At 37.2% G+C, this 24,390-nt stretch overlaps 2 protein-coding genes across 2 annotated transcripts; both read left to right on the top strand.

The window, feature by feature from the left end:
- Window positions 1–1,001: 1,001 nt before the first annotated feature.
- LOC111784837 (dihydroorotate dehydrogenase (quinone), mitochondrial) lies at window positions 1,002–13,125 on the top strand. Its single transcript, XM_023665385.1, has 11 exons — window positions 1,002–1,399; window positions 6,160–6,242; window positions 8,441–8,764; window positions 8,990–9,245; window positions 10,275–10,355; window positions 10,436–10,543; window positions 10,638–10,667; window positions 10,787–10,924; window positions 11,692–11,729; window positions 11,818–11,917; window positions 12,712–13,125. The coding sequence occupies exons 1-11, from the start codon at window positions 1,265–1,267 to the stop codon at window positions 12,784–12,786; spliced, it is 1,368 nt and encodes a 455-aa protein (XP_023521153.1). The 5' UTR covers window positions 1,002–1,264; the 3' UTR covers window positions 12,787–13,125.
- Window positions 13,126–15,119: 1,994 nt separating this feature from the next.
- LOC111784836 (sugar transporter ERD6-like 5) lies at window positions 15,120–22,904 on the top strand. Its single transcript, XM_023665384.1, has 18 exons — window positions 15,120–15,420; window positions 15,637–15,699; window positions 17,046–17,135; window positions 17,235–17,294; window positions 17,790–17,855; window positions 17,948–18,013; window positions 18,699–18,774; window positions 18,862–18,926; window positions 18,998–19,087; window positions 19,185–19,265; window positions 19,361–19,445; window positions 20,260–20,303; window positions 20,387–20,449; window positions 20,531–20,590; window positions 21,111–21,164; window positions 21,344–21,403; window positions 22,446–22,560; window positions 22,642–22,904. Exons 1-18 carry the CDS (start codon window positions 15,274–15,276, stop codon window positions 22,770–22,772), a joined length of 1,416 nt encoding a protein of 471 aa, XP_023521152.1. The 5' UTR covers window positions 15,120–15,273; the 3' UTR covers window positions 22,773–22,904.
- The last annotated feature ends 1,486 nt before the right edge of the window (window positions 22,905–24,390 follow it).

Below are 24,390 nucleotides of genomic sequence, written 5' to 3' on the forward strand. Positions count from 1 at the left end.
TTTGAAATTCATTATTCAAATTAATTGTTGAATTAAAATGAAGAAAGTCAAAATGTTGACTTTCATCTAATTAAAATGAAGAAAGTCAAAATGTTGACTTTCATCTAATGGAAAAATCATGTTAGTGGAATTTTGAGGTGTCAAAATTTGGTTTAACCAAACTTGCATGTTTGCCAAATAAACCCCACAAGTTTGAGTGGAATTTTGAGTGTCAAAATTTGGTTAACTCAAACATGCATGCTTGCCACATAATCCCAAACATTTGAGTGGAATTTTAAGTGTCAAAATTTGGTGATCTCAAATTTGCATGAACATGCAAACATGACTCTTTAAATAGAGTGATCGTGGTACATGGAAGGTCTTCTTCTTCTTGGTGGAAGGTCTTCTTCTTCTTGGTGGAAAACCTTGAGAAAAACCTCTCACAAACACTCGCTTCACATATACAAAATCCCTCCCAAGTTTAGTCACTCACCGGATTCCACAATCCCGTTCCACAATCGCATTCAATGTTCATGATATCTATACAGTATCGACCTTAAATTAGGTAGAAAATTTTGGGTCACTAGTTTTCAAATTCTCTCTGCCAACTGTTGTTGCCTTTTTGCTTGCATGCTATATAACATCACTCTCAATCTCTCTCTCATTCTTGCTTTCAAAACTCTTTTTCCAAAACTCTCTCCCCCGCTTTGTAAAATCTTCTCTTCAAATCGGGGCCGAGGTTTGAATACATGTTGCCCGACCGTAGGCAACATGATCTGAAGTTGGCTTGACTCACTCAGTGCTAAGAGTGAGTGTCGCACAATTGTCAATGCCAAGAAAAGGAAAAGACGATTGTGACACAAGACTAACGAGATTGATCATGTCAATGAACATCTGGTCGTATCTTAGTCGTATCTAAGATAGAGATGCTCCTCAAATTAGGTTTAGAAACTCATATTTATTTATTTTTAAAATATATCAGAAAATTACTTAATGGAATCTTTTTATCGGCAATTAAAATTTTAAACCCTAAGGAATAAGCTACAACGGGTTAACGGGCATTGGGCAAAATTCTCTTTGTGGCGTTCTCCACCGCCGTCGCCGCCGCCGCCGCCGCAATCCCGACTACCGTTTATAATTTGGAAGTCGTGAGAGTTACGAGGGTTTTTGTCAGTCCCACCACTTAGCATCTCCTTCATTGCCTTTGTTGGAGCTTAGATCCTTTTTCGCTTTTCTTTTCTCTTTCGACCTTTTGTTCCTCTCCGTTCTTGGGTTTTATTCGTTAATGGCGGCTATGGCTACTCGAAAACTAATAAGAGATGCTTTCTGTAAAGCGTTGGTTTCACGCCCCTTCCAAGGCGCGAGGCACTTCTCTTCTGCTCCTGAGACCATTCATAAGATCCCTCACACTTCTAAGAAGGTTCAGACTCTTATCTCTGTTGGCCGTTTTCTTTTTATAAATATTATTGATCCTTTACCAACATGAGGTTTGACGATTGCTTTTGGATTAATGGGCGTTGGAATTATTTGTGGGTGCTCTGCTTCAATGTGTAGTTTAGAAACAAAATTACTGTGCGAGAATGTTTCAATTGTACTCTCTTGTGAAGAATTTTGAGGTTTGAAGCAGAAGCTTTGTTTCTGGGATCATGAATGGAATGGCTCTAATGTTTTGTTTTATTAATGGGTTTCTCTGTCATAGGCCTGATGCTTAATGTTGATTGTTTCTAGTGCTTATGTCCACCGTTTGGTTGTAAAGAAATCGAATAAGGGATAAGACTGTGACTTAGCAATAAGGCTTTACTTCTAAATCTCAATACAAAAGGTTAGGGAGTGCAAGATGTGAAAGCAATTCCAGTCTCGGCTGCTTAGGTGGCGTAGTGGGCGTTGAGGCTCACGGTTGAGCACAACCGCTTCAAACGACTCCTCATTTCTTTTTTGAATTAGAAAGAGGGGGCCTCACTTAACTATTTGTATAGGATGCTGGTTTCCCATTACTCAATGAAGTCTTCCCATTGTCCACTTCTTTCTAGGATGTGGGATCGTTTTAGATCATAACCGAACAACCCACTTCCAACCTTCACTCAGTTGTCAAGCTGCATCTGAATTACAGTGGCTTCAAACTGAGTGTGACTGGCAGGCTAACAGGCCTCAAGGGTGGATAAAACCATTCAAACCTTCCTTTTCTCCAAGACCATTTTTTATTTGCCTAGTCGTGAACCGCCTTGGTTAAAACCATGGTCTACCCAACAATGCTTCATATCCTCCTCCTTGTGTGGCCCATTTACATGCTCCCATAACTAATGCAAGGGAGAAATGATGTAATTTAACCTATCCAACCTCGCTCAATCCCTTGAAATTAGGAATCTATCTAACCATGAAGCCATGGTCCTCTTACCCATACCAAACCACGTACAAATCCCATTATTCATAGGAACATCAATTAAATCAATAGTCAAAATGAACCGAGTAAACTTCCTCCTGCTTTTAGCTGTTCTATTCCCATGGAACTTTTCTTTCATCCATTTGACAATGTTAAAGTCACGTGTGCAATTCTTGCCAATATGCCTTTCTATCTTGAGAAGAACAGAGCCTAGACACCCCTAAATCCAACCATTGATGTTCCCACCAAACCTACACGCTAACGAACATAATACACTCTGATGAAAGCTTCTTCACCAACTATGCTTTCCTCTTTCCACATTATTAGAATAGTGACTGACGGACCTTATAGCATCCAACACCACTCACCCAACCCTTCTGGAACTCCAAAATTCTCTGTAATTGCTATCGAGAAATTAAACCCATCATTGATCTCCATCCATCCATCCATTGGACTAAATATAGTCTTCGTCGAGCCACAATAAAACACGTGTGACAACCGGTGTGAAATTATCATGGGTTTTGGCCACCTTGTCGATAATGAGATTCCATCTTAATACATTTCAACTTGTGCCTTGAATTCCTTAGTGTTTTTTTTTTATAGTGTCACCTTTATCAGAATATATCTAAACTTCTCTTTAATTTTGATTACCTTAATGCAATCGATGATCATGGAATTACTATCAAAGTATCAATGAAGCCCCCTAGACAATCACCAATCGCTTTAATAATCCCCCATGTGGCATAAATGTAGAGGGATGCCTGATAGTTTAACCCAACCATTGTAGTAGGAGATCATATCAAGTTTGTTATGTTTGTTGACATCTCAATTCTCCACCTTTAGCAACTGGCCCAAAGCTAAACCGCCCTCTATTTGACAAGAAACCCTAGCCAACTCCTTCATGAAACACTGAGAAGCGCTTTATTAGGTTGAGGAGGTTTATAATGAAGGTGACCTATAGTTCTTCAAGAATTTTGAGAATCCTACTCCAATCTTCGTGAAATCTTTTTTGGTGAGAATGATTTCCTCTTTCCAGTCCAATTTTCATAATTCTTCCTGAGATGGTTTCCTTTTAGGGTTTTTTATTGTCACTTCTCTTTTCCCCTTCTCATTCCCACTTCTCCGTGAGGAGCTTTTGACTATGTCCACTAGGCTTGTATCCCCTAAACTCATCACTTGAAGAGATAACCCTGGAATTCTTCCAACCCTCAGTTGAGCACTTTGGTAATTTGTATGAAGCCCTTATTGTTCGCGACTTTATGGATCCATATAAAGCCATTGTTGCAGTAAACTTTACTGAAAAACTTTTTGGGGATGAGGGGAGAGAAGCAAGTTCTCCAAAGCATCAACAACCCAGACAAACACAGCTTCATACAAAAATTGAATACTTTTTGCTTGTTGCTTGGTATTGATTTTAACCAATTTGATGACAGTAGAACTTGCATAATTTAAACGATTGAGTTTGTTCAAATTGTTTCAAAGATTGATTTTTGGACAGTTTGATTTTAGGATTGGGAGAGGGGACATTTGATGTTAGGATTGGAAGAAGGAAGTTCGTATTTGGAATCCTAACTCTTCTCGAGGTTTCTCCTGTTGCTCTTTTTTCATTAGATGCTAGACCTTTCTCATGATAGGGACTCTGTTTTCTCGGCTCTTTGGAAGATTAACATCGCAAAAAAGGGGAAGTTGAAGGTTTTGCATGGTTGGGCTAACACTCTTGATCGCCTCCCAATAAATTGGCCTTCGTTGATTGACCCGTTTTGTTATATCCTCTGTTGAAGGCTGAGGAAGATGTGGATCATATCCTCTAGAATTGCGACTATGTGCATTCTTTGTGGAGTCTTTTTGTGGATGTGTTTGGTTTACCACTTATTAGTTACAAAAATTTGTTGGGGATGTTCGAGGAGTTCTTCCCCCATCCGCCTTTCAGGGATAAGGGCAGTTTCTTTTGGCTTGTTGGGGTGTCTACTTCATGGTGATATTTGTGGGGAGAGAGGAACAACAAAGTATTAAAGGCATCATAGAGAGGTTTGGTCCCTTACTCGTTTCCATGTAACCCTTTGGGCTTTGATGACATTGGTTTTTTATGGGACTTATTTTGTAAGAGGCTTTTTCTTTAGTGGTTTCCCTTTTTGGGCTTATTTTTATTGCGTTTTTTTAGATTACTCAAGTGCATACTCCTCCCCCATTTACTTCCATAACATGGGTCTAGATAGTGCGAATTTGAATCTCTCTGTGGACAAGTGATGGATGGAAACACTGAGATATGGTTAGCTTGATTTTCCTTTGTGAACAAATTAAATTTTAAAATAAATCGATTAGATAGAACATGAGAAGAATACTATCATTGGAAAGGATGTCAATTTAATTTTGGAAGGATCCCAAGAGCGCTCTTTGGGGTGTTAGGGGAAGTGACCTTTTGTTCGAAGAAGTTGCTTTTTAGGAGGAAATCAAATGGTGATCAAAGTACAAATGTGGTGGTTGAAGCCGTAAAGTAGACGTTAATTACCACCATGATATGTCCTAAGAGTCGGAGAAGCCCGTTGTAAACTTAGATGTGAGATTAGGAAGCAAATTAATCAAAGGACTAGAACTCTTGGCTTGGGTAGGAATAGACAGATATCGAATGCCTATTAGTTATAGTGTCATGGACGACATTAGGAAAAGAAAGCTCCATGGGTTTTTGTTCGTCCTTTGTTGTGGGGCTGCATTGGTGCATTTTAGGTAAGAGTGCGACTGAGGACTTGAATATTATGGCCTATTTGAGAGTTGAGTTCTAATTTTTTTAACCATAGAAACCAGCAAAACAAGTTGGGTAACTATTTTTTAACAGTTATTTTCCTGGATGTGTTGTTTTTCTAGAATAATTACATGTTATTAACAAACAGGTGCACGATAATATAAGTAGACCATAGCAGAATCTTTTAAAAGGAACCTGATCAGTTATTGGAACAAATCTGTAAACATATTTCACAAATTGTGACTATACTTTGTTTTTTTATGCCCACAGTTGGTGAGTGATCACATCTTTAATTTTCTTGTCCTCGTGTTGGTTGGGCGTTGTTTTTTGTGCTTGTTTCTTTTGAAGAGTGAAAGTTGGTTTTCAATTACAAAAACATATTTCAAGAATTGATTGTAGAGGAATTTTCAAACGACCCCCTATTTTCTTTGATTGTTCAAGATAACTTTTTAGTCTTGTTACTTGAACAAGACATTGTATTGTGATCATATGTCACAATTTGGGTCTTCTATGTCTTCTTGATTGCTTACCTTTTATGAAACCATCTAAATGTAAGACACGAGTATTTCTCTGGGAAACTTAATTTTCCAATGCATAGGTTTTCCATTTTTTAGATTTGTTGGGATACTTTATTTTTTGATTTATCCAAAAGAGTTGTATTGTATAAATTCCACCCGTTTCTCTCTTTCTGGTGGTACTCATTGGTTCTGCTTGTTCCTCACCAGTTTGCTAGTCACCAATGGGTCCTTCGCTTATCTAGCTAATGAATGTGAAGTGGTCCTTGTATATCTATCCGTACGTAAGCTTACCTGTTTAGGCGTTCATTGATTTCTGTATCACTTTCTCATTCATTCATAATTGATATGATTATAAAAGAGAATGAGCCGATGATAATTGTAACAGTGCCTATTTTGATAACGTTAACTATTTTAATTATTATTTACCTCCAAATATTGTTTTTCTTTATATATTAGTTGGCACTATATTGCGTTGCCAACTTTCCAAAGATTATTTACTCCTTAAGTGTAGCCTGACTATCGTTGGTTATCTTCATTTGTAGGGGAGATTATTAACCGGAGCCACCATAGGCCTAGTGATAGCTGGAGGAGCTTATGTGAGTACTGTGGATGAAGCAACTTTCTGGTACCACATTTAGATCTTTGTGTGATGTATGCCTACTTATCGGAATTGCATACCATCCATCGTGGTGACACATTTATACTTGTGTTATGTATGTTTCTTAAGCGTACAGTCATACGAGGTTGTAGGTTAAAGCTTTTGAAATTGCATGCCAAGCCTTGTGATTTCTGTGGTACAAACTCACTCTATTTCAGTAAAGTCCACATCATTCGAGGCCACAATTTCTTCTTTTGTTGCACCCTTTTGTTCTCTTCTAAGAAGCACAAGTATGGATACAACACGACAACTTGTCATTTTTAAAAAATTGGGATCCAAACATGACAAGAACACATTTTATCAAAATATACAAGATCGAAATTCAAAAACAATGAGTTTATGCATTTATATGTTTAAAAATTAGTTTGATATATTTCACTCTAAATTTTTTGTTATTCTTTTTATGTGTGTGTTTATAAGTGTGATGCATGTCTAGCAAATGTTGGACTTACTTTGACTTTGTACAACTAGTGTCTAACATTTCTATTGTATTAACATGTGTCTGATATATGTCCAACAAGTGTCGGAGTGTCCATGTGTCTGATACGTGTTAGACATGAACATGCTAGTCAAATTAAAGTGTCTGTGCTTCTTAGATTCTCTTCATTTTTAATTGTAGCCCCTTTACAATCTTTATTCACTTGAGCAAAAGATTTCATCTTCTCTCTGGAGGTTCTATGGCTTTCAAGTTCTCTACTTCTTCCAACGAAGCTTTAATATTTTACCTTTAAACTCCTTTTGATTCTCACAGATCATTTTTTCAGAAGACTACCCATCCTCGCATGTATTCATCAATATAAATCACTATGTTTCTTTTCATTCCATCATTTGGTAAAGTAATGGACTTTGCTCATCATCTATATCAAATTACCATTTTCCGTTGCCATATCAAACCCTTTCCAAATTTCTCCTTCTTAGGAAACTTGGTGTCTTAAGGACATTTAATAAGCTTGGCTAAAGAAAGTTTTAGCCATCCTACCTGATCCCATTTTAATCTGATAAAAGATGAGAACGTTCTCTTATCCTCCAATTTGAACATAGGACCCCAATAACCATTAACTAAACTAATCAAAATATATTATGTTCTACAGCTGCTAAGCTTCATTGTATAGCTTTATTTTTCACTGGCTAATGAGAGAAAAATAGAATTGAGTGAGTTGAGAGCGAGAAAGCACACTATCATCCTGGTTGGAGCTTTATTTTTCTTTTAAATTCTAATTGATAGGAAAAGTAGTAAATGGTACATGCTAGTCTTGTCTTAATGTTTCCGGTTAGAGCCACTACTTTCGTTGACTTTAGCTTAGAATTCACTTTGTAAATTGACAGTTCTGAATTGTGAGTGTATAATTGCTTTCTTTCAAATGTGTATTCATGCTTTAACCGAATGAAACTCCAAAATTTGTCATCTTATTAGTATGGAGGGAAGCCAACCTTTCTATGGTTTAAAAGAGCATCTCCTCCTATTGCTTTACTTTCAATAGTTGGAAGTTTCTTTATGTCTGTGCTACTGTTTCTCGTTAAGTTCAACTGGTGGACGAAGCTTTGGAAAATCTCTGATTTTTGGCACCAACTATTACAAACTGACTTTTATCAAGAAATTTTGGATGTGATTTCGTGTTTATATGTGGAATTTCCCCAATGAAGGCAAAGGAGACTGAGGTTGCTCAGGATTATTGTTATTGGCAGAAAAGGTCACGTGTAAAACTTTCTTCTTGTATTGGAATGAGTATATTACAGAGCTTCCAAGAAGAGGCTAACAGAACTGCAGAGAGCTTTATGCATGATATGTCATTATGAATTTGTCGCTTTTTTAAAAATGTGTGGCACTCTGATTGATGGCTTGTTAAAGAAATGTGGTGGGAAAGTTAGAATAGTTTGTATGACTTTGTATATGTTGAAGATATCTTTTGGGTTTCTAAAAGTGGGGGCAGGATTTAAACGTATGATTGCATCAATTTTTTTTTTAAATTTTAATTGTTTTAATTATTATATTTTTTTTTAATATGTGGTATATTTTTTTATAGCCTCTACTAGTCTTAAGCATGTGGAAACACTTTTTTCACTTGTGAAATTAGTATTCTATGTTAACCTTACATATGTATTGGTACCAACTTGAACAGGGTTTCGAAGTATTAAATTTGATTACATATTTTGGTATCTTGCAGTGGTTGGCTATTCTCTGCCACGAAACTGGTGAACCCCTTTTTTGCCCTTCTTGACCCTGAGGTTGCACATCGGCTAGGTGTCTTAGCAGCAGCTCGTGGTTGGGTTCCAAGGGAGAAGAGGCTTGATCCACAAAGTTTAGGACTTCAAGTTTGGGGAAGGAACTTTTCAAATCCTATAGGTCTTGCTGCAGGTTTTGATAAACATGCTGAGGCGGTTGATGGTCTTCTTGGATTAGGCTTTGGCTTTGTGGAGGTTGGTTCTGTGACGCCTGTTCCACAAGATGGCAATCCAAAGCCTCGTGTTTTCCGATTACGTGATGAAGGGTAGGAAATGGATTTCATTCACTTTGCCATGTCACATGTAAAAGCCTTGCTTTGAACATGAGATCTGTCCCCTTTTTTACAACAACTGCGATACATTATGTCCAAATACTCATGCTTAGTGTTTTTTGTGGTTTTTCATTTTGTGAGGATGGGTCTATCTTCGATAGCCTATTTACATTTCTTTGAGTTGATAATATATACTCTTTTTTTTTTTCATTTGGGCAGAGCTATCATTAATAGATACGGCTTCAATAGTGAGGGAATTGTTGTAGTTGCAAAGAGGTTGGGTGCCCAGCATGGAAAAAGAAAGTTGGATGAAACTTCGAGCACTTCACCTTCTTCTAGTGATGACGTCAAACAGGGTGGTAAAGCTGGTCCTGGAATTCTTGGAGTAAATCTTGGTAAGAACAAGAATAGTGAAGATGCTGCTGCAGACTATGTGCAAGGCGTTCATACATTGTCCCAGTATGCTGATTACTTGGTATTTTTTTTCCCTGCTTCTGTCATATGTTATATAGTTTATCATGTTTTATCTTATCATGTTCAAAATAACAAGAGAAGTGGCCCTTGCTTTTAATAAAGCAGAGTGAGGCCAATTTCTTGTACTTGCCAGTATGCCCCCCTTTCCTTGATTGCCCCATACGGTTCACTGGGCTATTGGCCTGCCACTTGCTATTAATTGTTCTGTATGGAAGTAAGTAAATAAGAAAATTCTAAATTGCTTATTTCATCTGTAGATGTGAAATAGTTTTCAATGGCGTTTAGGTTCATTGTGATCTTCTCGCCCAACCTTCCATGTCTTGAATTGAGAGTCGGCCATAGTTCTTTTTCTTCCTGGGAATTGTGCTTATTTAACAGGAAAGCATTGCAAGGGAGTAGGTTATTTTGTATCTGTATTCTGTACTTGGATACCTTTGGTTTGGATCATCAGTAAAGGGGATGTAAGTTAGTATTTGTGGCAGCCAATTTGCCTTAAATTATGAAATACTGTGATGGATTTTATAAGGAATTGTGCCTTCTTTACGATGTATGACTATTTATTAGTTATGTGGTATCTTGAGGTTATGTGGTATCTTGAGGTCCAACGGGAAGGTAGGTGTTGTTGTATAGTACTATGATTTTGCAAAGGAATGATGTGGTGCTTGGTAGCAATATCTGTTAGCCTTAAAGCCATTGGACCAGGTATTTGGTGGAACCATAAGTGCTAAGGCATGTCTCAATTCCCTTAACGAACCACTTGGAAATTTTTCGTTCATGTTCTATTTATTATTAAAGAAATATGTTAAAAGTTATAAAATATACTAGGAATTTAAATTAAATTCTACAGAGCTGCCAGGCTTATGATGATTATTGGAAGATCCAACATTCTTACAGTTTTATGAATCTTCTTCAGCTAGTCTAGTCAATGCTTTCTTCTAGTCATTTTTAGGGAGGAAATTCTGTAGCCAAAACCAAATTTTAACATTTGATACATTTTCCTAAAACCCAAATTATTGTTACCTCCTTACAGGTGATTAATGTTTCATCACCTAATACCCCTGGATTGCGCGTGCTTCAAGGTAGGAAGCAATTAAAGGACCTTGTCCGTAAGGTATAAAGCAAGGGCCTTGACATATTCATTAAGTTACTTGTTAAGGGTTATTGTCATGATATCTTCTGCTTTTCATCCAGGTTCAAGAAGCTCGGGATGAAATGCAATGGGGTGAGGAGGGTCCTCCTCCACTGCTGGTGAAAATAGCCCCTGACTTGTCAAAAGAAGACCTTGAAGATATAGCAGCTGTATGTGAATGCTGATTTTGTCTCTTCCTTTGTATGTTCTTATTCTTCATTTCTTGCTTAGTTTTGTTAATTTTTATTTTCTTTATGATTGTAGGTTGCTCTAGCCCTCCGTTTGGATGGATTGGTATCTTTTCTTTCTACAATATGCTATGCTAAATTTTCAACTTTAAATTCGACTAAAAATTTTGTTGCTTGGTTAATTGACTTGAGTGTCGTCTAATTCTTGTCTTTATTTGGTTTTAGATTATAACAAATACAACTGTTTCAAGACCAGAGCCTGCTGATAAAAATCCATTGGCTGCAGAAGCTGGTGGACTTAGTGGGAAGCCTCTCTTCAATCTATCCACCAATATCCTAAAGGAGATGTATATTTTGACCAGGGTATGTTGGCGAATCTTATGAAATGTGAAACTTTTACTTCATTGGGTTGCCCTATATGGTAAAATAATGTTGGCCTCATGGTAAGAATGGCCATTTCAAGTTTTTAGACACGCTGCTGTTGGACTTCAACTCACTCATTTACCTGGCAATTCCCATGCTTATAGTGTTTCATGTGTCTCACGGCCTATTTTCTGAATTTCATTAATTTGTTCATCTTTGAAATCATAGATGATTTTTTTCATTTCGGCTTTAGTTCTATACTTTTGCTAACATATCACTAACCTAGATCAAATTTAAGCTGATAGGTTATGTATATTTAATTTTTTACATACTCTTAACATTTTCTTTTACTTGAGTTCAAAAATTTGCATGATATTAACTAGAGCAATCAATGCATTTAATATTAACTAGAGCAGAAACGAAACGGTCGGAGACTTTTTTTTCATAGGGATGATCTTTAGCTCTCCCTCCTTTTCCACCTTTTTTCCTTTCTCAGTCTACTCTTTGAAGACTTTGAACTTTTGTATTCCTTTTATGCATTCCATTGTTACTATAATGTGAAGTTATAGGATAGTTATCAATGTACAGTTGTTCATAAGCCATAACTTCCAACAGTTCATATGATAAATTCTAAGCTGATGGCTGATGGGCGTCCCCTTGTAGTTTAATCTGTGTAGTTTTTCCAATGTTGTGATGGATAATGTTTTCCATGGATGCATACCATTTATTTGTCATACTTTGAAATTGACATTCTTGTTTCCTTTTAGGGAAAGATTCCTTTAGTTGGCTGTGGTGGCATTAGCAGGTATTTTCTTTTTGGCATTTCTGTTTTTTGTTTAATGAACTTTGCACCTTCCTGGAATCGAACGTAATAATCAAACTTATTCGTGTAGTGGCGAAGATGCTTACAAGAAAATACGAGCTGGAGCATCTCTTGTTCAGCTTTATACAGCATTTGCCTATGGTGGGCCTGCCTTGATACCTCAGATAAAGGTATTTATTCTCTTTTACGTATGTCTACATTAGGAAAGATTTTGGAACTGGATAACATAAAAATTCATGTCTGTACGCCATGAGTCATGGCAATTCAACTTCTTATTACACTCTTGGTGAAGATAAAAAATTTAAATAACTTCTTGTAATCTTTATTTAAGAACGTGGCAATTCATAGATATGTTACATTTTTTTGTCAATGCTCTTCTTTATAAATCGTGGGTATGTCTCATATCGGGTTGAAGCTTGTACCTCACCTTGTTTAGAAGAAAACCCTCAAAGTTGTATTTAAAAACATTGTTCATATCCAGTTTTGCATTGCTCGGTTGGGTTGCTTACAGTCTCAAAGCTCGTTCTTCAACTCGTTGAAAAAAAAAAAGAAAAAAAAAAAAGAGCCTCAAATCTGTATTTAACCTTTTAAAATGTTGTTGTTACGTAGTTTTGCATTGGTCGGGTTGGTGGCTTTCGATCCCGGTTATGGAATAAAGGAAAAAACAAAGAAAAGAAATTAATAATCTCAAAGTTTGTACCTCACTTCGTTTAGAGGAAAAGCCTGAATGTTGTATTTAGCCTTTTGAAACATTGTTCTTGTGTAGTTTTGCATTGTTTAAAAAAGAAGCTAATACAATCTCAAAGCTTTTGCCTCACCTGGATGAGAAGAAAAGCCTCAAAGTTGTATATTTAGCCTTCTAAAACATTGTTCTTATGTAATTTTTCATTGGTTGGTTTGGTGGCCTTGAAAAGAAAAGAAGCTATATATTATGGTAAATTGTTTTTATGTTCTTTTTTTGTAGAGTGAACTTGCTGAATGCTTAGAAAGAGATGGTTTCAAGTCTGTCCAAGAAGCCGTTGGTGCAGACTGCACCTAACAGCATTGTGCAGTTTCTTTGTGGGCTGAAGAAGATAAATACATTCATTCAAAAGGTTTTGCCAATGGACTTTTGGTTTTCTTTGCCCATTTTTCAGAATTTTATACAAACTCCACTTCGTAGGCTGATTTCCCTTCAAGCTTTCTCAGTTATTATCATTATTATTATTTTGAGAGGTTGGCTATCAACCTGTTCTTGAGCTTAGAACAACATCTATATCAATGACTAATAGTTATGGCTGTAAATTTTAACAACTTTGCGAATAAGACTTGAACAGGGTGCAGGGATTCAAATTTTCGGTCTCTGCAGATAAGTAATATCTTGTCCAATTGAATTATACTTGCTTTCCAATTACATTTTTTAGCCGTTTGTTCGGGTTAGGCCCTTGTTAAGATCTGTCTTTTGATATTATTCAGTTGTAACAGCCCAAGCCCACCGCTAGCAGGTATTGTCCTCTTTGAGCTTTCCCTTTCGAGCTTTCCTTTAAGGTTTTTAAAATGCGCTTGCTAGGAAGAGGTTTCCACACACCCTTATAAACGATGTTTCGTTTTCCTTCCCAACCGATGTGAGATTTCACAATCCACCCCCTTCGGGGCCAGCGTCCTCGCTGGCACACTGCTTGGTGTTTGGCTTTGGTACCATCTATGACGGCTCAAGTCCACCGCTAGCAGATATTGTACTCTTTGGGCTCTCTCAAAGTTTTTAAAATATGTTTGTTAGGGAGAGGTTTCCACACCCTTATAAAAGGTGTTCCGTTCTCCTCTCCAATCGATGTGGGATCTCACCATCCATCCCTTTTAGAGTTTAGCGTCCTCGTTGGCACTCGTTCCTCTCTTCAATCAATGTGGGATCTCACATAAGCTGTGTTCTTTCCATGATGCAGGTAGATTTTCAAGTTATTATGTCTTGTTCATGCTGCTGTTTTCAAGTTTGTGGGATTTCTACAGCTTTTATGACTATAGTCATGGAGCTTTGCATTAGCTGCATTGGCAGAAATTATAAGCAACATAGAGTTGAATCTGGTACCTTAGTTCAATGGCTTATCAATTGTGTTGTTAGGCCTATTTCTGGTAGTAGCAAGCTGTCCAGTGTGCTCGTTATCGGTGTTTTGACTGTGGTTGAATTATCATGTAACTCCGACAAACTTATTAAAAAATAAGACCTTTAAATCTAAATATCCTAAAACTCTAGACCGATAAAGAATCACCTTAGTTGTGTTGAAAAATGTGGACAAAGGACATGTGATTGAATGATTTGTCGAAATCAGTATCAATGTACAAGTGTTCTATCATTGAAGACAACTATTGATGTTTTTTCTTCTTCGATATAGACGTGATATTGAAATTCTTAAAATGGATGATAAAGCTAAAAATCTCAACCAAGTACTTACTTCGGTATTGGGTTGAAGATAATATGCGAACATCGATAAAATAATTGATTTATTAAACAAAGGTTGAATTATTTCTTTGTACGGCATGCTTGAATATACGTAACTCATTTTCTAAGGACAAAACGTGTAGTTGGTTTACTCAATTTTATCTAAGAAAAATTTTGAATTAAAAAATTACATTATTTATATGCTTTCAAATATTGAGTTTGTTGAACTAAAAAAATATCATCGATCTTGCAGTAAAAATAATCATGATGAATATAGTTAAAATCTATCGGTCACCCAAACGTTAATTTTACCTATAACAAAAATTACGCTAGAGAACAATATTGTGAAAACTCAAAATTGTCGACAATATTAAATATGTGAAAAAATTCAAATCTTCATTTCTACATTTTACTTGAAATAATATATCGATAACTTGATTTTCATGAACTATTTTTAAAGACACAATTTAATACAAATACAATTTTTCACCTCGGACCGAGATGGTTAATCGATGCTTAGAAAAACTACCTTAGAAAGACATAGGGCCGAAACTGAGGTTCATTCGTTTTTACGTAAGTATGTAACTCAACGAGAAATTTTCTTACTTGTTCAATTTCTAATGAATCAAGATAGTCATTATCTGTTCTTCTACCGTGAGAGAGGCTGATTGGGATTGTTTGAGCAACTCACGTAATCGTTGACCTCTTGTCCATTGATTCTGAGTAGCTTTATCGAGATCAGAAAGTGAATTGCGCAAAGGCTTCTAATTCCACAAATTGAGCTAATTCCAATTTTGATTTGCTGTATATTTGTTTCGTGACTTTAATTTACCGAATAGAAGTAAAAAAAAAAAAAAAAAAAAAAAAAAAAATGGAAAATGACATCATCTGCATTTGTCTNTATATATATATATATATATAAACAGATCTGGAAGAGCATCTGTGTGGAACCTAATTACATTAGTGTTAGATTTCCAAAATAGTAAACAACAGTCCATATTTTTTCAACTGCCACCGGCGATTGACAGAGTTGCCTTCCTTGGCACTCCCTCGGATATGCAGTTTCTTTGATTCCTCCTCCTCTTTCTCCTCTTCTGCAGAGCATCTAAAATGGGCAAACACAGCGACCAGAACGCCGCGTTGTGTCCTCTAATCGAACCCAATAATCATGACTCCCACGCCGTCTCCACCGCCTCCTTCGTCCTCATTCTCACCACTTTGGTTTCTGTATCTGGCTCATACGTCTTCGGCACTGCCGTAAGTGTTTTTTTTTTTCAGAACTCCTCCTCAGTTTAGCTATGCCGTTGAGGCAATCTTCAATTCGTATTGTTGCCTTTTCATGTGAACTGAATAAATGGATTGTAACTAAACTGTTTGCTACTTTCGATTTGAATGTTTAGGGTAAGTTTGGGACAAAATTCACCCATAGTTCTCAGTGATTTGAAAATAATGTTTTGTGATGCTTTTTCTCAGATTGGATATTCATCACCTTCTCAGTCTGGAATCATGACCGACCTGGCTCTTACCGTAGCAGAGGTGAATGAAACTTACAGATTCTTATTGTCTTCAATGTATGATCACATGTTCTTGATTTCAGTTATGTAATAGTGTTTGGTTCCATAGTTACGATATTAGCCATAGATCTGAGATCCCACGTTGGTTGGAGAGGAGAACGAAACATTCTTTACAAGGGTGTGGAAATCTCTCCCTAGTAGATCCGTTTTAAAACCTTGAGGGGAATTCTAGAAGGGGAAGCCCAAAGAAGACAATATTTGCTAGCAATGGGCTTGAGCTGTTACAAATGGTATCAGAGTCAGACATCGGGTGATGTGCCAGCGAGGAGGCTGAGTCCCGAAGGGGGGGTGGACATGAGGTGGTGTGCCAGCAAGGACGCTGGGCACCGAAGGAGGGTGGATTGAGGGGTCCCACATCAATTGGAGAATGGAACAAGTGCCAACGAGGACGCTGACCCCAAAGAGGTGTGGATTGTGAGATCATTATGATCCAAGTATTCAAAGTAACAAGATTTAGGAGTACCAAGATTTAGGAGGCTGAGGTTGGTAGTAGATTTGAATTTATGTAGGATATCCATAATTTACTATTTTTGGTTAGTGTATAGTTAGATATGGTTGAGATATGATTCTAAGTATTCAAAGCTGAGATATGATATGATTCAAATAAGCTCAGTTGAATTTATCTAGGATTTCCATAATTTACTATTTCTGGTTAGTGTATAAGCTCGGTTGGAGAGTTGGAGAGTGTTGAGATATGATTCAAAATACCAAGATTTTAAGTGTTTAAAGTGTTGAGATATGATATGGTTCAAAGTATCGTACCAAGATTTGAGTAGGTTGTCAGTAGATTTGAATTTATCTAGGATTTCCATAATTTACTATTTTTGGGTAGTGTTACGCCTATAAATATTGGGATTATGTAACTCTAAGCATGAAGTGAGAAACAATAATAAAGCACGGCAGCTTTCCCAACATTGATCTATTTTATCTTTTCCTATCTATTTAAATATTTCTTTCCCATCGTAGAGGAGAACGAGACATTCTTTAAAAGGGTGTGGAAACCTGCAAACGCGTTTTAAAACCATGAGGGGAAGCCCAAGAGGGAAAGGCTAAAGAAGACGCCTTTTAAAACCATAAGGGGAAGCCCAGAACGAAAAGCCTAAATAAGACAATATCTCCTGGCGGTGGACTTGAGTTGTTACAATAGAGTAAATTCAAGGTTAAAGTGGTTCAATTACATGTTCATTTTATGAATTTTGAGAATTGGGTAATAGATTCCAAAACTTTAAGAAGTGTCTAATAGATCCTAAACTTGACCGGGTTCATTCTCTATCAAAGTTCTCAAATTGTTATTTGATGATTGTACAGTATTCAGTCTTTGGTTCAATATTGACAATTGGAGCAATAGTTGGTGCTGTTGTGAGTGGAAAACTGGCAGATTATATTGGTAGAAGGGGTGTAAGTTTCTTCGTTCCTTTTTTTCCCCCTAAAATCATTTTTGGCAATTTCGAGCTTTCAATAAACTTCTTTGATCTTTTTCCCTTGTTTTCTGAGCAGACAATGGGCTTTGCAGAGATCTTTTGCCTATTGGGGTGGCTTCTTATAGCATTCTCTAAGGTCAGTTTGAATCTTTTATCATATGATTGAGATAGTTAAAGTATCTCTTTGGCCCGTTACGTATCGCTGTCAGCCTGACGCGTTTTAAATCCTTGTGTGGAAGCTCGAAGAGAAAGTCCAAAGAAGAAAATATCTACTAAGGGTGGATTGTAAGATCCACATTGGTTGGAGAGGGGAACAAAGCATTCCTTACAAGGGTGTGGAAACCTCTCCCTAACAGACACGTTTTAAAACCGAGAGGCTGACAACAATACGTAACGGATTAAAACGGATAATATCTACTAGCAGTGAGCGGTGGACTTGGGCTGTTACAAGAATCACTTTTTGTTCGGAGACTTACAGAGACTTTAAAGTCTAGTTCAAGAGCATGATTGAGAGTGATTTTGAAATGGTTAAAATTATGTGAATTATTTTGTAGACACTTTTTCCATATTGTTGTTAAATTGAACGAAAGAACCTCACTTGACTTGTTCAATTGGTGCTGACTACTGGTAGACTGCTTGGTGGTTGGATTTAGGACGAATGCTAGTAGGATTCGGAATGGGAGTTATCTCATACGTGGTATATGTTGCAACAATTCCAACTCTATCATTTACAATATCTCAAATGTTGACATATATAAAGAAAAGCTTATGTATGACCTGATCCAACAGGTTCCTATCTTTATAGCAGAGATAACACCCAAAGAACTTCGAGGAGCATTTACAACAGTTCATCAGGTAAAATGCAAATGATCATGAATTTAGTATATGTTGGAATTTTCGCATATATTTGGTCATTTTTAATTATACGATATGCAAGTTTTTTTAAATTAATTTTTTTATGGACAACGGTCCAAGCTCACCGCTAGTAGATATTGTCGTGTTTGGGTTTTTCCTTTTAGGCTTTCCCTCAAGATTTTTAAAATGGTCTACTAGGGAGAGGTTTTCACACCTTTGTAAGAAATGTTTCGTTCCCCCCTCCCATCAACGTGGGATCTCACAATCGACCCCCCTTGGGCCATTCCCCCCTCCAACCAATGTGGGATCTCACAATCCACCCCCATTTGGGCAGCGTCCTTGCTAGCATACCGCCGAGTCACTGGCTCTGATACCATTTGTAATAGCTCACGCCCTCCATTGGCAGATATTGTTCTCTTTGAGCTTTCTCTTTCGGACTTTCTCTCAAGGTTTTTAAAACGCGTCTACTAGGGAGAGGTTTCCACCCCCTTAGAAGGAATGTCACACATTTAGTGAGAAATAACTTATGTAGCAAAATCTAGTTGGTTTGAAGTTTTGCATTCAGGTTACAAAATTTCCAATTCTCACTTCAATTGTTACAAAAAATAAAAAAACAATCAAACAAATAGAAAAATGTCAACAACATTCTCAATATCCATAATATCTTACAATGTTGATTGTACAGTTGATGATATGCTTTGGTGTTTCACTGACATGGTTGATTGGAGTTTTTGTGAACTGGAGGACTCTTGCTCTAATTGGTAGCGTTTCTGTTTGCATGATTTTGAGACTTAAAATGAAGATGGTATAAGAGAAGGTGGTTTCTCATTATTTTGATTGTGCTGCAGGAGCGATTCCATGCCTAATACAACTCGTAGGACTTCCTTTCACTCCAGAGTCTCCGAGATGGCTTGTATGTGACACTGTCAACTATTTTATCAGCAATCTTTTAAACCAATCTAATCAAGAAAGTATTGTTTGTAGGCGAAGAACGACCAAGGGTTAGCTTGCGAAGCGGCTCTCCAACGGCTTAGGGGGCAGAAAGATATTTCTGCAGAATTGTTCGAGATTCAAGTATATTTTTTATTATCCTTTTTAGTTCTAGTTTTTTTATTTTTCCTTCTTTTTATTAAACAATGGCTTCCTATGTGTTTGTTTCCTAACCTTGAAGGAATACACAGAATTGCTTAAACAGTTCAGTGAACCAAGTGTTCTTGATTTATTCCGAAGGCAATATGCACGTTCCCTCATTGTGAGCCTTCAAGTTTGAGCTTAATCATGAAGTTTTTAATAAAACATCATTCTTTGTCCTTTGTCTTTATGGTGACTTTAAGCCATTTGTGCCAGGCAGGAGTTGGCCTTATGGCACTGCAACAATTTGGAGGGGTTAATGGCATTGGATTCTACGTAAAATCTTTATTCACTTTGGCTGGTATGCAAAAACCCGAACATTATAGATGGTTATATCTGTTAAAGCTATATATACTAAATTGAAACCATACATATACCCCTTAGCCAGTGCTTTGAGGATGTACTTTCTCTATTCTCTACATTCTATATGTACATATCTGAAGTCATCAATACAAAATCTTTAGCTAATATNATGTGTTTGTTTCCTAACCTTGAAGGAATACACAGAATTGCTTAAACAGTTCAGTGAACCAAGTGTTCTTGATTTATTCCGAAGGCAATATGCACGTTCCCTCATTGTGAGCCTTCAAGTTTGAGCTTAATCATGAAGTTTTTAATAAAACATCATTCTTTGTCCTTTGTCTTTATGGTGACTTTAAGCCATTTGTGCCAGGCAGGAGTTGGCCTTATGGCACTGCAACAATTTGGAGGGGTTAATGGCATTGGATTCTACGTAAAATCTTTATTCACTTTGGCTGGTATGCAAAAACCCGAACATTATAGATGGTTATATCTGTTAAAGCTATATATACTAAATTGAAACCATATATATACCCCTTAGCCAGTGCTTTGAGGATGTACTTTCTCTATTCTCTATATTCTATCTGTACATATCTGAAGTCATCAATACAAAATCTTTAGCTAATATTCTTCCTTGCATTTTCTCTCCTGTTCTTTGTGTTTCATCCGGATCAAGTGTGTGCGTTGTTGTGTTCTCTCTCCTATTCTTTGTGTTTCATCTGGATCGAGTGTGTGGATTGTTGTGCGATTGTAACACTTTTAATAAATAAAGATTGGGTGAGCTGAAACAAGTAAAATCCTCTGGATTCTGACAGGGTTTTCGGGAAATATTGGGAGTATAGCATTGGCTGCTGTTCAGGTTTTTCTTTCGCATTATACGCATTCCCGAAACGTAATTGCAAGAACCCTCTTTTTATGTCATTATCCGCTATGATTTTACAGATACCAATGACTGCTCTTGGTGTAGTTTTGATGGATGTATCAGGGCGACGACCGCTTTTGATGGTATGAAATGCTATGCAAGTTTACATTGCTTAGAATGGTATGAAGTCGCTAACAAGCTAATGAAACTTTGAATTCAATCAGATTTCTGCAGCAGGAACTTGCTTGGGGTGTTTATGTGTCGCATTATCGTTCCTCTTTAAGGTTTACTTCTAGCTTCTATCTGAAATTGAATCCGGTTGGTGTTGAGAATTGTTGGGAGGGAGTCCCACGTTGGCTAATTTAGGGAATGATCATGGGTTTATAAGTAAGGAATACATCTCCATTGGTACGAGGCATTTTGGGGAAGCCCAAAGTAAAGCCATGAGAGCTTATACTCAAAGTGGACAATATCATACCATTATGGAGAGTCGTTATTCCTAACATAGTATCAAAGTCATGCCCTTAACTTAGTCATGTCAATAGAATTCTCAAATGTCGAACAAAGAAGTTGTGAGCCTTGAAGGTGTAGTCACAAGTGACTCAAGTGTCGAACAAAGGGTGTACTTTGTTCGAGAACTCCAGAGAAGGAGTCGAGCCTCGATTAAGGGGAGGTTGTTCAAGGGCTCCATAGACCTCAGGGGAGGCTCTATAGTATACTTTATTCGAGGGGAGGATTGAGTCGGTATGGGAGCTTTCTGATTCATCATCATATTCTAAAAGATCCATGATTTTGAATGTGCAGGATCTCCAACTATGGCAATCTGGCTCTCCCATGTTGGCACTTTTCGGTGTACTGGTAATGTTGCCAGTTGAATAAAACATTGAATAATAAATTGACCATGGAAAAACACCATATATGTTTACAATCTTGCAGTAGATTTGTTGTTTGGCTGATTGGTCACTGAATCTGGTTAACTTTCCTTTGCCTGTTCTACTTAAAAAATTGAGTCATTTTGGTAATGTTGCTACAAACAGGCGTTCTCGGGATCTTTCTCGTTGGGCATGGGAGCAATTCCTTGGGTCATAATGTCAGAGGTATGAGTTTAGAAACTTTATTAGGGATAGCCCTTTTTACATCATTACATATGGAGTTAAAAGCATGAAGTTGCAAAACTCTTTCCTTTGCCTAGCTTCTAACTACTCATGTGAGATCTCACATCGGTTGGGGAGGAGAACGAAACCTTGTTTATAAGGGTGTGGAAATCTCTCTCTAGTAGACGCGTTTTAAAATCTTGAGGGGAATTCCTAAAAGGAAAGCCCAAAGAAAACAATATCTGCTAGTGATGTGCATGGGCTGTTACTAATGTTACAAAGGGTATCAGAGCCAGACAACGGACTATGTGCCAGCGAAGAGGCTAAGCTTCGAAGGGGGTGGAAACGAGACGGTGTGCCAGCAAAGACGCTGAGCCCTGAAGGGGGGATGGATTGTGAGATCCCACATCAGTTGGGGAGGAGAACGAAACATTCTTTATAAGAGTGTGGAAACCACTCCCTAGCAAACGCGTGGAAATCATTCCCTAGCAAATGCGTTTTAAAACCTTGAGGGGAAACCTCAAAGGGAAAGCCCGAAGAGGACAATATCTGCTAGCAGTGAGCTTGAGCTGTTACTAATGTTACAAATGGTATCAGAGCCAGACATCGGGCAATGTGTCAACGAGGAGGTTGAGTCTCGAAGGAGGGTGAAATCGAGGCGGTGTGCCAATAAGGACGCTGGGCCCTGAAAGGGGGTGGATTGTGAGATCCCATATCGGTTGGGGAGGAGAACAAAATATTCTTTATAAGAGTGTGAAAACCTCTCCCTAGCATATGCGTTTTAAAACTTTGCGAAAAGAAAAATTCAAAGAGGACAATGTCTGCTAGTGAAAAGTTTAGAGTCATTTTTAAACTGAACTAACACAAGGTTTCATCTTCTACTTCAGATATTTCCTATAAACATGAAGGGTTTGGCAGGGAGCTTAGTTACTTTAGTGANAAAGGAAACCCGAAAAGGAAAATTCAAAGAGGACAATGTTTGCTAGTGAAAAGTTTAGAGTCGTTTTTAAACTGAACTAACACAAGGTTTCATCTTCTACTTCAGATATTTCCTATAAACATGAAGGGTTTGGCAGGGAGCTTAGTTACTTTAGTGAGTTGGGTAGGTTCTTGGATTGTCTCCTACAGTTTCAACTTTCTTTTGAATTGGAGCTCTACAGGTAAATAAAAACTCATCTCTTGAACATGTCGTATTGATTGTGAATGGATGAGTAATTTGATGTTTGTGTTAACTTTGGAAGGTATCTTTTTCATATTCTCAACCGTATGTGGCTTCACAGTTTTGTTTGTTGCCAAGTTTGTACCTGAAACAAAGGGTAGAACTTTGGAAGAAATTCAAGCTGCAATGAACCCTTTATCCACCAAAAATTGAACTTTTGTTGGTTCACTCAAGTAATCAAATAAGCCATCATTGTATTTCTTAGCGGATGTTCCTTTCGAATAATAATTCGTGTTGTAATGATATGTAAGTGTTATATGATTCATTGTCTAGTCTTATGCTTTATGGACGTTGTGCTTTATTTGTAACGCTCCTAATTTTCTTGCTCTGAAGTAGTGACGTCACTACATGCATGCCTTAAATACATATGCGAAATTTTAAATTAAACATTTTAAAATGAAGTCGTATACGTACATTTAATTCAAAACAAGAATTTGAAATAACATTACTACTTGCCCTATCTTGACTTCCATGACCATTGCATCATTTGTCGTCATTTGTGTATAGGTGTTTTACTTTTACCTGAAAAATATAAGGGTAGCATATGTGTAAGGAAAAAAAAACGGCCAAAGTCAATAGAGGGGCAAATGAGTCATTTTGCCCCTCCATCTATTGTACCTCAAAGTGGAACCATAATAGTGGCTAGCAAAGGAAAAGGAAAGTTAGAAGGAAGGGTTGGGAGAATCAAGAAGAAGTCGCCGCTAAACTTTGTCAAGAATCGAGAGAAGTCCGCGAAGTGAGTTGATATGAACCAAGAGACAACAATCATACAATATGGTTCAGTGATGATGTGAAAAAAATATTGTTGAAATCATCAAAAGATATTTCAATTCATGCCACATTGAAGAACAATGAAGTTTCATGTGATAAATTTTGAGTGGATTACAATTTAGAGTTATTGTATTTCATTAATGTAGTTTAAGAGTTTTTATTTACTTTAGGTTACAATTACATAATGGCTAATTATGACCATTAAATATGAATGTTACAACTCTTGAATGCCTTTAATAGTTTCATTTTGAGGCTATATAAAGCCATGTATGTTGTATTTGTAAGGAGACTTAGAAAATATAGTAAAAGAAGCATTTGTGCTTTTCTTTAGCCGATGGCTAAGTTTCTTTGCAATTCTATGTAGTTTAGGTTGCATATAGAATCATTCAAGCTCGACATGATCAATCTTGATTGTGGAGTGATTCGAATCTCAAACAAGTGTTCTTGCGTTGAGATATTTGATCAACAAGAATCATTCAAGCTAGACATGATCGATCTTGCTTGTGGAGTGATTCGAATCTCAACAATGTTCTTATCTTGAGATATTCGATCAACAAGGTAATCCGAATCTTATTCCCCTTGTATTGATTTCCTTATCTTATCATTTGGTATCAGAGCTTCAGGCTCAAGATCGAATATATGTTTCCAAATGATAAGATAAGGAATCACTACAAGGGGAATAAGATTCGGATTACTTGCTTCGTGGTCTTGGAACCTTGCTCCACATCTGGTTCCTCAGCAGTAGTCTCAGGAGTTTCATGATTATCTGCTACAACATCACTAAGTGAGTTTTCCTGCAACTCAAGCTCAACTCCCACTTGCTTCGTTGTCTTGGAACCATGCTCCACATATGGTTCCATTTCCAACCACACTTTCTTTCATTCTCTGGCGGTCTTTGTGAAGCTAACTCGTTTATGCTTGCTCATAACGTAGTTCTCACAACGACCCACATCAACAGATTTCAGACCTTCTAAAACTTCTTTCGCGGCCAGCGTGTTCA

Source organism: Cucurbita pepo, unplaced genomic scaffold (assembly GCF_002806865.2).
Source record: "Cucurbita pepo subsp. pepo cultivar mu-cu-16 unplaced genomic scaffold, ASM280686v2 Cp4.1_scaffold000279, whole genome shotgun sequence".
Lineage (NCBI taxonomy): Eukaryota > Viridiplantae > Streptophyta > Magnoliopsida > Cucurbitales > Cucurbitaceae > Cucurbita > Cucurbita pepo.

What these genes read in the sequence shown, in the direction of transcription:
- LOC111784837 (XM_023665385.1), top strand. Translation starts at nt 1,265, where the DNA reads ATGGCGGCTATGGCTACTCGAAAACTAATAAGAGATGCTTTCTGTAAA. An exon ending in TTCCGATTACGTGATGAAGG is followed by an intron (nt 8,765 to 8,989) that starts GTAGGAAATGGA and finishes TCATTTGGGCAG; the next exon opens with AGCTATCATTAATAGATACG. An exon ending in CCCTCCGTTTGGATGGATTG is followed by an intron (nt 10,668 to 10,786) that starts GTATCTTTTCTT and finishes ATTTGGTTTTAG; the next exon opens with ATTATAACAAATACAACTGT.
- LOC111784836 (XM_023665384.1), top strand. Translation starts at nt 15,274, where the DNA reads ATGGGCAAACACAGCGACCAGAACGCCGCGTTGTGTCCTCTAATCGAA. An exon ending in TGGGAGTTATCTCATACGTG is followed by an intron (nt 17,856 to 17,947) that starts GTATATGTTGCA and finishes CTGATCCAACAG; the next exon opens with GTTCCTATCTTTATAGCAGA. An exon ending in AATATGCACGTTCCCTCATT is followed by an intron (nt 19,266 to 19,360) that starts GTGAGCCTTCAA and finishes CATTTGTGCCAG; the next exon opens with GCAGGAGTTGGCCTTATGGC.